Below are 13671 nucleotides of genomic sequence, written 5' to 3' on the forward strand. Positions count from 1 at the left end.
TCTTTCTTGAAAGAAAATTTTTGGATAAATGTCCTGTTTGTCAACATCTTAAGCATTTTCCCATATTTGGACGGTTGTATGGATTTTCTTGAACCTTGTTTATATTTGTATCTGCCCCCTTATCTTTTAGTGGGATGACATCAATTTCCCCTTGTCTTCTTGGTGGTGTTGTATTCTTGGATGTATCCCCAACATTCTTTTTAAATATGGTGTTGCTCATCTTCCATGTGTTTCTTCTTGCTATCTTTCTTGATTGTTCATTATTCATTTCTTCTATAGTTTCAACCAATGAAATTGCACCAGTTAAAAATGTTATGGGATGCACTTTCACTTTTTCTTCAGTGTTTGATCGAATTCCTCCAATGAATCTTGCAATCAAATGATTGTCACTTTCAGTTGGATTAATCTAAGCTCCTAATCGGTGGAACACATCCGTATAATCAACGATTGTCACTTTGGTAACTCTAGCTTCACTTTAGTCACCCATTTCTCCCATCTGAAACTAAGGTCTACGAATTCTTCTTTCCCATACCAACTCTTGTCTTTCTTCTTCCTCTTTTTCTTCTTTACTGGACAATTCCACCTTTTGCCGTTGTCTTCTTTGAAAAATCCTCTTGTCTCAACAGTTCTTGAATGTTAAGAGGGGGTTATTTAATGTTTATAAGTGGTTATTGAATGTTTCTTGGATGCATTTGATGATGTTGAATATTTGGAGTCTTTCTTAGAACCCCAGACCATGTTCTCTTCCAATTTCTTGTGGTTGCTTCAATTATTCTTGAAGTTGTTTTTGCCTTTCTGTCAATCAATCGAGCCTGACGGAAATATTCTCGAGTAAACCTATGATACCATCGATTGACCTTCGACTGATTGCAAGCATTTAGTCAAGGATTTTGGTGATAGAGAGGTGGGTGACTCCACTTCTTTGTTTTAGAAAGTCTCCCATGTACACCATCAAATCCAATTGATCTTGATGCTTTGATACCAATTAGTGTACATCAAGAATAAATTTTATTCGGATGAAGTAATGAATATAAAATGAAGAAAGTTGTATATTTATAGGTCTTTGGATAGTAATCTATAAATGTCTAAGAAGGTTACAACAAGATAAAACTTAAAATAAGGTTATTAAACAAAATATAGGATAAAAGTATACAATAGGATAAAAGTATACAAAATAAAATCTAACTTAACGTGTAACATCGGTTAAATATCTTTAAGTTATAAAGTTTATTTTCCTTTGATTTTGGTTTTTGGAACAAAAATTTAGATATCTAGAGAAGATAATTAATTTAAATTAATTTGATAAGATGATTAATTTAAATTTGTTTACAAAATGATTTGAGATTTAAGTTCGAATTTGGAATTTTGAAAGATTTAAAATTTGGTGGTAAAGGGTAATCCAAGATTTTTTACTTAGGGTTATATATATATATGAGTTTTTTTTCAAAAAAAAAAAAATAAATAAAAAGGAAAAAAATAAAATTCCATTCCATACCCAGCCGTCAGCCTCACCTCACGCTCTCTCTCTCCCCCTCGTCGTCTTCATTCACGCGAACCAGCACCAGCGTCGATAGCAACCTCCATCGCACGACCAGCGCCGCCGCCGCTTCACTGCTCCGCTGCCTGTCGCTGCCCTCGCGCCGGCAACCTCGTCAGAACGTCGTGCGTCGCCGGTGACAGGTCGCCGCCGTTGCTGAATCTCGGACGCCCTCCTCGAATTTCTGTTGCGTTAGTCTCTCTCTCTCTCACATATCCCCTGGTTGCAGTCCGATCGACAGCCCACCAGGTCCATCGCGCCGCCGTTCGCTGCCTCCGGCCACCGGATTTTTGGTTTTTGTAAGTTTTGGGTTGCTTTGATTGGAATTTTATTACCCATTAGAATTTTAGGACTAAACTCATGTTACCCATGCGTTCTGACATTAGATTTGAGTTTTAAGAGAATTAGCATACTGTCCAGCGAGATCGGAGGCGTATATAAAATAAAACCTAACCTAACATATCTACTACATCAATAAGTAACCATTTGATTTGGTTGATATGTCGATCCTGTCTCTTAAGTGTATGATGGATATGGTAGTGTCATATCGGTGAATCTTTTTTCTTTTTACCTGTTGAACCACCTTCCGCAGTGTTTAAATTTTTATGAGTTTATTTTGACTTCTGATCCTTCTTTATAAGAGTTAAATGGAGTCGCTAGTTTGTTTCCACATTTTGAAGTTCTGTATTTATAGTTTGAAGTTTTTTCTTTTCCTTTATTTTCTGACTCTTGCTAACTGTGATCTTGCATATGTTATTCAATCATGTTTGAGTGTTTTTATAGTTATGGTTTATCTGAAATTTGTTGGTTGTTCTTAGAGTACTTTAGACATGGACGTCGATCATTATGCTATTCTTGGGTTACCCTCGGGTGAGCAAGGTGCCAAGCTCACAGAGAAAGAGATATCTAAAGCGTACAGAGCAAAGGCTTTGGAATTGCACCCTGACAAGAGGCCAGATGATCCAAATGCCCATGCCAATTTCCAAATGCTGAAATCATCCTACGAGATTCTAAAGGATGAGAAGGCAAGGAAATTATTTGATGATCTTCTAAGAGTCAAGTGTGAGCAGCATCGCCGACAAACTGAGCGTGATTCTAAACGCCAGAAAATGATGACGGACCTTGAAGCAAGAGAACGATCTGCATTTGCCCCTGACCCTGCTGCAAAAGAACTAGAAGAGGAAGAAAAAATTGCCAGAAAGTTAAAGGAAGAGATTGCTAGAATTCGAGCTATGCACGCAAAGAAAGGAGCACCTACAACATTTCCACCAAAGAAAGAGACTGGGAGAGTTGGAAAGAACATTGATGGTGATGCTGGACCTACAATGGACAAAGAGAGGATGCTTAAGGTTTCATGGGAGAAGATTGGTGAGGATTATACAGCAGAGAAACTTAGAGAGATGTTTTCAAAGTTTGGTGAGGTTGAAGATGTTGTTATTAGGCATAACAAGAAGAAGAAAGGTTCAGCAGTCATTGTAATGTCAAGTAAAGATGCTGCAGTGAGTTTTCTCATTAAATTTTCTTTTTCCTAATCTGTGTTCCCTGTTTCTTAGGTTACTTTTTCTAAAACTTTAACTTGAACTATTATAGTAATTGTACGTGGGTTTTATTTCGTCTTTCAGGTTGCTTCTACTAGATCTATGCTTGGTGATCTATCTAACCCTTTGCTAGTTTTGCCTCTTCAACCGGTTTCTTCAGTAGAGATGCCCAGTGCTGAGAGATCACCAGAACATAATCGATTGAATAATTTGGTAGGAGCTGGTTACCAAGCATTTGAAGATTCTATTTTAAAGAAACTCCAAAAGGTAGCTCTCTCTCTCTCTCTCACTAAATTCTTCCAACTTTTATTTTCTTGCTAGTAATGAGACTAAGGGTCATGATTGTTCCAACTGAAGATAAATAAAGAGGGAGAACAATTATAACATATCTAAAAACAAGTTCTCCAAAAGAAGGTATTAAAAACAGTAAAGAAAACAAGTTAACTTTCTGCCAGCTTTCTACTCTATTCTTCCTTTGAAATATTCTCTTGCTTCTCTCTACCAAACAAACCAAAAAATAGCACTAATAGCATTCAACCACAAGATAAGACGACTTTTCCTTGGAAATGAATGCCACAAAGGAGACTGTACGGTTGGAACTTGGAAGTAAAAAAAGAGGGGAGAGCAGTCGTAAGAACCTTAGAACAAGAGGTCTAAAGGGAGGAATTGAATACAATGATATTCCAAGTTTCTTACAACTGTCTACTCACTTTTTGAACCTTCTCTTATTCCTATCCAAGCTAACAAACCAAAGGTAGCCCCAGTAGCATTCAACAACTAGACAAATAGCTTTCTTTTGGAAATAAGAGCAACGAAGGTGACTATATTGACTATTAAAGACATCTTATGTTAATAACACTGCAGAATACCTTCAAATAACCGAACAAACCAAACGTAGTCTTGATAGCATTCAACCACAAGACAAATAGCTTTTCTTTGGAAATAAGAGCCAGGAAGGAGACCATATTGACAATTAAAGACATCATATGTTAATAACACCAGTAAATACCTTCCACTAAGGATGAATGAATGGACACTCCAAAAAGAGTCATTCAGCATTCTCAATGTGTTGACAACAAAGGCTACCTAGTTAGTTGGAAAGCTCAGTATCAATACCTAGTTTAGGATCTCCTAACTAGAATTAACCTACTTGAAAAAAATAAAAGAGAAAAGAATGAGTATTAACCCTCCCATCAAGTCTATCCACAATCTTTCCAGTTTTTTATTTAGTATACTTTAATTTTCTAAGAGCATTAAATATTCTTCCTTTTTTTTTGTAGTTTATTATCTCTATCATTTTATACCCTTCTGATATTTTTTTCTGTCAACTTAAACAGGCTGGTGAGAAGCAAAAACAATAAGTTAGCACTACAAAGATCAGTTTTACCATATGAATTGAGAACACCCTTGTCATGAATGTTGAGGTGAAAGCATATTTTCTAGTTGCTACTTCTCAGTTGGAATTAATTCCATATCTTCTCTACTTGCTGAATTATCTTCCCAATTTGTATACTGTTTTGACTGCAGACCATTGAGAGGTACCTTCAGTTATTGTTTATGCATGAGAATCATGGTCCGATGAGTATGATACCAATTAAAATATTTCTAATTAATACTCAGACTCTTGTTCAATATATCAATTCAATTCAACGAGTCTTGATGGAAAGAACAAACACATGAGTGTCGTATATGCTGCTGAAGATTTGTTTGTAAGTGCTGTATCCTTTTCCATTACTCTATTGAAGGTCCTTTATTAGGCTGAATGATTCATACAAGTCATAATGTTTGAGTAGCTAGCTGGTTCTATTTCTTTTAGAAGTAATGGCAAAAGTTATATTCATCAGACTTATAGTTTCTCGTCTGTACTTGTGTAATCGAACATCTCTAACTCTAACACTCTGTTCATGTATTTGTTTTTCTTTCTATAGATCGAGCATAGTTCACTTGATTGTTTGTCTATTTATTTTATGGCATTGTTGAGTTGATAGCTACGATATTGTTTTCAATTGTTTATTGTTTCTGAATTCTGGGAATGCCAAAAGTTGGAGCAAGTCAAATAGCAAGCACTACTTAGCATTTAGTGGTTTGCAGGTCTGTTCTGATAATAATCATTGTTATTCTCGATCTGATAACTTATTGTTATAGCTCGATCTTATACTTCACCATACAGTACGTCGAGTTTTGGCACGAAGAGGCGTTTAAGTTGCATTGTAGTTGGGTCCAATTTCATATATTATGGCTAGCAAAGAATGCATAGCCTCAACTCCTCAGTGACAGGTCTTACCATGATAGATTTTGGCTTTGTTCCCTCCACCAGCTGCTTTGGTTATGGTTTTTTGCACCTGGTTTCAAGCTCGCAACTTAAATTTATCCTCGAATTTGCCGTTCTGCAGCTATTGGCATAGGATTTTGGCTGCTGCTTTCAAATGTTAGACTTCTAAATTGTCGATGTACTGTTACCGGCCATTGTACAATTATCAGGTTTTGAGTACTTCAGTCTTTATGTAATTTGCTTCTTCAGTTTCAATGGCAGGAAAAAATCACAAGGTTTGAGCTTGAATATTGTATTTTTCTTCAACAATTTTAGAATGTTTAGTTTTAGGCCTGTTCAATTTCGGTTGGATGATTGACATGGTAGAATTAAACATAGGAGAATGAAAATTAGTGGCATTTTCAGCTTAAAGGATTTTTTTTTTTTTCTTTTTTTTTAGGATACACTATCATTATACCCCAGCAAAAACAGGTACAAGAATAAAAATGCCAAAGTGACCGGAGTTCAACTAGCATATGGATATATGGATGTGTTAGTGACTAATAGGATAAAAACAAATAGTATGATAATTTCATTAAATGTAGAGGAGTCACAATGACTTCTTCCAAGTCAGAACGTCAATAATCTCCATAGGATATCAAAGTTGTCGTGCTCAACGGCTACACGTGCTAAAATGTGCCACAAAATTTTCAAATCTAGGATAATTGGTGGAGATGACTTTTGCTTTGATGGTCATCCCTTCGATCTCTTCCACAGTGCTCTGCGTGTCAAAGTTATCGACATGCTCTCGATTTAGCAATGTGATTGACACCTGCAAGATTGGACTAAACAAAGAGAGGAGGGGTGGACGATCTCCCCCAAAAAATCGATGAAGATCAACACTAAGCCTTGCACGATGACCAAATTCTTCTGTATTGGGAACAACCTACTCGGATGAGAGACCCAAGAAGTTACACCACTCGGTCGATACCCTCTTAGAGGAGATAATTCTAGCTTATAAATGTTTTTAATATCATTATCGTTAATAATTTGTGTTTTGGATTAACATATCTCATCATCTATTTGTTTTTTAACATGTAAAATAAAATTATGAATAATTTCTCCAGGATTGGGAAGAAATCGATGTCATATATTATAAACCAGTCATATTATTGAGCTCTGTACATGTCGATAAAAATCACTTAAAATTATTAAGACTAGAAAGTGATGTCATCTACTGGTTGTATGTGATGTTTTTATAGCCTAAATTTGAAAAGTATGAGACCTTTAAGCAGTAATTTGATTTTAGTCAATGGTCTGATTAAACTCTGTTGTGTGGTCTAGTGGCCTAGGAATCGAGGTTGAAATTTTAGTTTATGTAGCTAGTTATATTGGAAAAGTTGTAACTTGGAGACCTAAATTTTTACAACTATTTTTTAGTTCAACCATCGTAAGGGTTAAAAGAGTGAATTATCAATTTTTTGAAATAATTATTAGTGTCTTATTTATTGAACTATAGTAAAGAAAGTGAATTTACAACTTTTTTTAATTCAACCATTGTGAGAGAGAGACGAACTATCGAAGTTTGAAATGGTAATTATTGTCTTGTCTATTGAGCTAGAAAAGTGAATTTGACCTTTCTGAATTCAACCATTGTAAAGATGAGGAAGCAAACTATCGATTTTTGAAATGATAATTAAAATGTCTTATCTATTAAGTTATGACAAAGAAAGTGAATTTGACTTTTTTTTTTTTTTTTTTTTTTTTTTTTTTTTTAGTTCAACCATTATAAGGACGAAGGAGCGAAAAACTATAATTAGTGTCTCGCCCATTGAGTCATAAAGATTACGTTGATTTAAACTATACAAAATTAACCTCTATTTAAAGTAAAACTTAATCTGTAAATTAAATGCAAACGTCAAAGTTTAAATTTATCATGTATTCTCTCTAAACTTGATCTTATTCTTACTAATTTTGACTTTTGACATCGATCTATTTTTAAATTTAAAATTACTTTGAAAGGAAATCATTCCATAGTATACAATTAGCTATGCCTTATAATACTACAATGATAGGAAAGTAGAACACAAGAAGCAGGGCTATTCATAATAACATCAAACTGAACTCTTCAGAAATTCTCAAAACTGTTCAGAATACAAAGACATGATATCAACTTATATAAATAGACAAGAGGAATTGGAAAGGGCCTTTATAAGAATTTAGATGCCCTAAAAGTTGTTGAGCATGCCCTAAAGCAGAACAGATGCCACGATCCAACAAAATAATTAAACATAATACAAACATTGGAAGAGCTTGATGTTCTTTGCTAAAAGAATGTTGTTCCCATTCTGACTTGCTTGGAAAGAGGCTGAACTGTGAGAATGAGATGGAACACAACCTTTTTTTTTTCATTTATTCTTCACTCTGAATTTATGCAATATGGAGGGAGAAAGGAAGTGAAATGGAAAGAGGGAGAGACTGAAAATAACATTTCTCCAAGCTCATTATGATCTATCTACGCGGCCTCTTACAGGTATATAAGAGCTTTGGTTCTTCAATTTGCAGATTCTCGGCTGTAAAACAGGTCAAGAGTCTTTGCAGGTATACGGTGCAGGAGTTCACGAGGGAAAATACGAAGCAGTGTCCATGCCAGGTCAAGTGATTGGAAAATGTTTCGAGTATCGTAAGCTCCTTGAGTGACAAACTTCCTCTCAAATTTGTCCAAAAACTCCAAATAGAGCTGTTTTCAGAAAGTGACGTTAGTTTGTTGTTATGAGAATGGAATTTTTATCATTGCAAAACAATTCTCATGGAAAATGAAAGAAAGATATAATATAATACCAGATCCTCGGAAGAGAGTGCTTCTTCTCCGACCACGGCTTTCATGGCCTGAACATCCTTCCCAATTGCATAATTTGCATAGAGCTGCAGGTTCGCGGGCTCATAGATATTAAAGTCACATAGCTTTCATCACTAGCTCAAAGATGGATCTGTAAAACTATAACAAAGAAAGCTCACCTGGTTGGATACATCAGCATGATCCCTACGGGTCATTCCTTCACCAATAGCACTCTGCAGTAATGGAGGATATTTATTAAGTACACTATGAATTTGTCTATGCTTATAAACAATCATAAAACAATGTGGAAGAAAATTACCTTCATGAGACGAGACAGTGAAGGAAGTACATTAATTGGTGGGTATATCTGGCCAAGCCAAGAAGATAATTATCAGATTCAGAGCCAGGAAGAATACTCGTGAGTAACAATTATCATTGATTATAAGTTCCAAGTTGATGAAAAGTAACTTAAATATCTCTGAAAACCTGAAAACTGCTATGTTTTTCCAATTTTCATTTGGGTAATAGTAATCCATGGACTGACAACTTATCAAAATGGGCGCAGTATGTCACTGCTCATATCTTAAAGAGCAATGGCCAAGCAAAATGATGATAGATGAAAAGTTCCTCTTCCATCTACCTTTACATGAAAAGGATCGGATTTTATGACTTGTTGGGGTGTATGCTATTTTGTGGGATCTTCGGAGTGAGGGGAATAATAGTGTTTAGAGGTTTGGAGAGGGACCCTCAAATGTTTGATCCCTTGCTAGATTTCAAGCTTCTCCTTGAGCTTTGACTTCGAAGAGCTTTTGTAATTATTTTGTAGGTTCTACTTTGTACAATTTGAGCCCTTTTCCTTTAGGAGGGTGTCCTTTTTTAGGGCTTTTATTTTTGTGTGTCCTTGTATTCTCTCATTCATTCTCAATGAAAGTTGTTTGATAAAAATATACATATGCAACTTTTTTTATTAGTACAACAATATGCAAAGTGGGGGATTCTAATATCTAACCTCTTAGTCAAGATTACATGCTTTATGCCAAATTGCCAATTGAGCTATGCTCATGGTTACCTTATATATACAACTTCACATGGTATGGCTTGCATCGATAAACAAGTTATATAATCTAAATTGTAAGCTCCATATACTCACCTGTCTGTTGTAGAGTTGCCTGTCAATGTAGATCTGTCCCTCGGTAATATAGCCAGTAAGATCAGGAGTAGGATGTGTAATATCTGATCACCCCCAAAACCCCAAAACCCCAAAAGAATCAATTAAAACGCTAAAGACTAAAAAAAACGTTCATTTAACAAGACGATGAACATAGATAGAGGAGGCATTACCATCGTTTGGCATGGTGAGGATTGGGATTTGAGTGATGGATCCTTTACGTCCTTCAATACGTCCAGCTCGTTCATAGATTGTAGCAAGATCAGTATACATATAACCAGGGTATCCACGCCTTCCAGGTACTTCCTCTCGTGCAGCAGACACCTGCAAAAGAAGTCAATTATGTGTTTTTTAAATTCTTTTCTTCTATTTCCCCCTTTTCGCAGGGAACATCTTCCCAACTTGAATGTTCCCAACCAAAACTATTACGATTCTGTATGAACATTGAAATTATTTTGAAACTCTTAGAAATGATCACTTACCTGATGTCCCCAAAGGGACTCTTAGAAGTGATCTTTTAATAATGTTAACAATTAACATATCTAAATGCTCTGTAAATTAGTTTGATAAGCAAAACAATAACTTAGTTAATTAAGGTATTCAGTTTCTTCAATCAGTTAATTCAAGAAAGTTGCCATCAACTAAAAGCAATTTTTTATGTGCGCAAAAACAATAAAACTACAAGATTGGTCCTAGGTCAGCCAAAATCCGATTAAAAAATCCTAAAAGATATGTTATCATATAATCTGCATTTAGTTACAGGGAGTCCAGAGACATGTTCAGAAACTCCAAACTAAAAAGTAAATACATCATTGCATTACCTCACGAAGGGCATCAGCATAAGAACTCATATCTGTCAGTATGACGAGAACATGCTTCCCACATTCATAAGCCAAATATTCAGCAGTAGTAAGAGCAATACGAGGAGTGATGATACGCTCAATTGTAGGATCATTAGCCTGTAAAAAAATATATATATGGCTCCAATATTTAAGAATAAATAGTCACAAAGTTTAGTTGATGCATAAAAAAAAAAAAAAAAAATACCAGGTTCAGAAATAGGGTCACTCTCTCCATTGAACCATTTTCTTCAAAATCACGTTTGAAAAATTGAGCAGTTTCCATGTTAACACCCATAGCAGCAAAAACAATGGCAAAGTTGTCCTCTTCACCACCCTGTAAATCAAAAACTTAGGTTAAAAAAAGATATCTCTCTCCACTAAAATAAGCATCAAAATTATCAAATCAGTACACCAAGGAAATATCTTGAGAATGAGTAATCAATCACCCAGTTCACATATATTTCAGCATTGTAGTAACTTGCATGTAATTGCAAATTTGACTTGAAAAGCTAGAAGATTATATTCTTTTCTAATTCGATGGAAAACTTCTTCGAACTTAAAGGTCAAATTCATTATATTTCTTAATTATTACAAAATTATTTTACACGTTTGATAAAGAAATTATAATCTCCTCTAAATAAAAAATTTAGAGTGGACAAATATCTACCGAGCAATCCCATTTTCCAAACCAAAGCAAAAAACGCATGCCTGCAAAGTTACACAACTGTAGCCTATACCTCAAGAAGATCGTTAGATTTCTCCAACCGCTTCACCAAGCCAGCCTGACGACATATCTGGGCAGCAATTTCATTGTGAGGAAGACCTGCAGCTGAGAAAAGTGGGATCTTTTGCCCTCTAGCAATGGAATTCATGACATCAATTGTAGAAATTCCAGTCTGTATCATCTCTTCAGGATAAGTTCTTTCACTAGGGTTAATAGAACTCCCTAAGGAAGAAGAATTAGCAAATAAGGTAAATAAAATATAATAAAGTGTGGATTTACTAAAATGGAAAGAGAGAGAAAAATAATTCTCCATATTTCCAGTAACACACCAGAAATATCCAAGTAAGCCTCAGGCAAGATAGGAGGGCCATTATCGATGGGTTTTCCAGAACCATTAAAAATTCGCCCAAGCATGTCCAAGGAGACTGGAGTTTTCAAAACCTACAAATAAGATATAGAACAAAAGTAATGAGCAATAAAATTAAGTGTAAAACAAAGTTAAACTATAAAGAACCTCAATGAATGAAAAAAGACGCCCTAGAATCTCTTTATCAATTTCAATTTTCCAAGACCTGGTGGCTGGCAACAGAATTTCCACAAATATAGATGTCCAAGCAAAAAAAAAAAAAAAAAAGGTGATCATGAAGCTAGAAAGCTAATTTAAAGCACCCTCCGGAACATTTGGCTAAAAAGGAATAGACATATTTTTTAAGATAAAACCTTGGACATTGAAAAGCTAGGGCAGTTGAACCAATCTCTAGTCCATTTATAAGGCTTCAGTGATTAACCTAGTACTGTTCCATCATACAAGTATCTTGCAAAATTGTTTCCTATTCAATCCCTTTACACAAGACTGACGGTTCACAGAGAAAATAAACATGGTATTCGAACAAATTCATTTGACAAGATAAATTCAGCCAATTATTCTATTATTAATAGGGTTTGTACCTCTCCGGTAAATTGTACAGTTGTATATTTGTTATCAATTCCAGATGTCCCTTCGAATACCTGGCAATTCAAAACAACAAAAGCCAAATAAAAATATTATAAGTAGATGAACTGCTTTGCAAGAATAAACAACAAAAAAGAAAGTGAAGCAGTACAATCTCTGTAGAAAATAAGCAAAAACTGATGGTATCAATTAATTTTTTTGGTATCAATTTATCAAAACCAGAGAATAATCTGGAAACAAGCACCCAACCAAAGAAGGGCACATCATTCCCTGAACCTCAATCTTAGGTAGGAAGTCAGAATGATAGTGAAACTGGAAATAAGACAGAAGCGCGCTGAAGAAGATAACCTGAACAACAGCTTTCTCCCCATCAACTTCCAGGACTTGACCTCGCCTGGTTGATCCATCTCCTAGATGAATATTAACAATCTCCTGAAACTTAGGTCCCTGGAAATTTGAGAAAAGAAAAACTTAGTCACTAGATCCTCAATAAATATACATGACAAACTAGAGAGAAAGGATCAATACCTTGACTTTGTCCAGAATAACCAAAGGACCAGCCACTCCAGAGACTGTTCTATATTCTGCAGCAAGAAAACCAATCGAAAATCATTTACCCAGAACAAAGGTTCCAAGATTTTTGCAACTCAAGCTTATATTACTTCGATCAAAATAAAGCTTCAAAAATTAACAAATGATAGCAAGGATAAGCCATTGGAAAACCTACCCATTCCAATCTCCAGCGTTCCCTCCTCTGCATCGTGATTGTTTTGTTCCACACCCATACTTCAATCACTAACGCACCAAGAACAAAAATAACAAAACCCCAAAAGTAAATTACAAAAAATTAACAACAAAAATCAATTGAATGCATCACTACACATATACTGAAATCACCTCCAATCACCACAGAACAACAAAAACACAAAACTATCCTCGAAATCAAATGACAATAATTGGAGACCACAGAAAAAACCAAGTTCGGATCAAACAAGCGTAATCAACTCCTATAGCCCTGAAGAGGCAGATAAATACATATTCCTAACGAAAACGGAATCCGAGGCAATCAAAAAAGGATTAAGAAACATTCGGAATTGATCGTGGATCTGAAAGAGAAGAGGAAGATTCAAACCTGTTGTTTTCGCTTCTCCTGATCTGATAGAGGAACCGAGGGCGAGGAGAGATGTGGACAGCAGCGAGAAGATGCAAACTGGGATCTGACGGACTGGAAATATTATTAATAATAATTGAAGAAAACTAAATTTCACTCGGAATATCGATTTTATATTTTTCTTTTAACCGTTCGTCGTAGACAGAGTAAAATAACATTCAGGCTAAAATACAAAAATAATTTTTTTAAAAAAATAAAATTAAAATACTATTTTTAACTCTATACTCTAATTTTTTTATAAAAAAAAATTAGTTCTAATATTTTTATTTATAGTCTCGATACTTCCGATGATTTTTAAATATAGTCCCTCCAAGTTAATTTTTAACGAAATTGATTAAACAATAATAATAATAATAATTTCCATGCCAACAAATATAATATGGTATATGTTTTCAGAATTTACAATAAAAATGTTAATAAATAAAAAAAATCGATAATACACTAATAATAGACACTAAATTTAAGATTTATTAAAATTACATAGAGTAAAAATAGATAATTGAAAGGACAAAACCAAAATTTAATAAATTTCAAAATATAGGGACCAAGATGATATTTTAACTCTAAAGGATGTTAAAATATTATTTTGGATCTGGTTTGTAATAATTTGATTTTGGTTTTTGGTTTTTGAAGATTAGATGGGATAACG

At 34.7% G+C, this 13671-nt stretch overlaps 2 protein-coding genes across 7 annotated transcripts; one reads left to right on the forward strand and one right to left on the reverse strand.

The window, feature by feature from the left end:
• The first annotated feature begins 1462 nt into the window (after window positions 1–1462).
• Window positions 1463–5736, forward strand: LOC120078061 (dnaJ homolog subfamily C member 17). 5 transcript variants are annotated; one of them, XM_039032258.1, is made up of 7 exons: window positions 1464–1836; window positions 2356–3036; window positions 3160–3342; window positions 4413–4499; window positions 4603–4613; window positions 4696–4784; window positions 5246–5736. In XM_039032258.1, exons 2-4 carry the CDS (start codon window positions 2368–2370, stop codon window positions 4434–4436), a joined length of 876 nt encoding a protein of 291 aa, XP_038888186.1. In that variant the 5' UTR covers window positions 1464–1836; window positions 2356–2367; the 3' UTR covers window positions 4437–4499; window positions 4603–4613; window positions 4696–4784; window positions 5246–5736. The 5 variants fall into 5 exon arrangements, with proteins under 5 accessions (XP_038888184.1, XP_038888186.1, XP_038888183.1 ...); XM_039032255.1 differs by having other exon boundaries at window positions 4603–4784; window positions 5246–5687; XM_039032257.1 differs by having other exon boundaries at window positions 4696–5687.
• Window positions 5737–7410: 1674 nt separating this feature from the next.
• On the reverse strand, window positions 7411–13119 carry LOC120078029 (V-type proton ATPase subunit B 2). Of its 2 annotated transcripts, none has more exons than XM_039032208.1 (15): window positions 12984–13119; window positions 12579–12646; window positions 12380–12435; window positions 12200–12298; window positions 11848–11907; window positions 11229–11340; window positions 10913–11121; window positions 10381–10509; window positions 10155–10292; window positions 9507–9657; window positions 9316–9398; window positions 8485–8532; window positions 8345–8398; window positions 8168–8251; window positions 7411–8066 (listed from the first exon to the last, which is right to left on the reverse strand). In XM_039032208.1, the coding sequence occupies exons 2-15, from the start codon at window positions 12634–12636 to the stop codon at window positions 7881–7883; spliced, it is 1467 nt and encodes a 488-aa protein (XP_038888136.1). In that variant the 5' UTR covers window positions 12637–12646; window positions 12984–13119; the 3' UTR covers window positions 7411–7880. The 2 variants fall into 2 exon arrangements, with proteins under 2 accessions (XP_038888136.1, XP_038888137.1); XM_039032209.1 differs by lacking the exon at window positions 12984–13119 and adding an exon at window positions 12749–12949.
• Between the last annotated feature and the right edge of the window lie 552 nt (window positions 13120–13671).

Source organism: Benincasa hispida, chromosome 5, assembly GCF_009727055.1.
Source record: "Benincasa hispida cultivar B227 chromosome 5, ASM972705v1, whole genome shotgun sequence".
Lineage (NCBI taxonomy): Eukaryota > Viridiplantae > Streptophyta > Magnoliopsida > Cucurbitales > Cucurbitaceae > Benincasa > Benincasa hispida.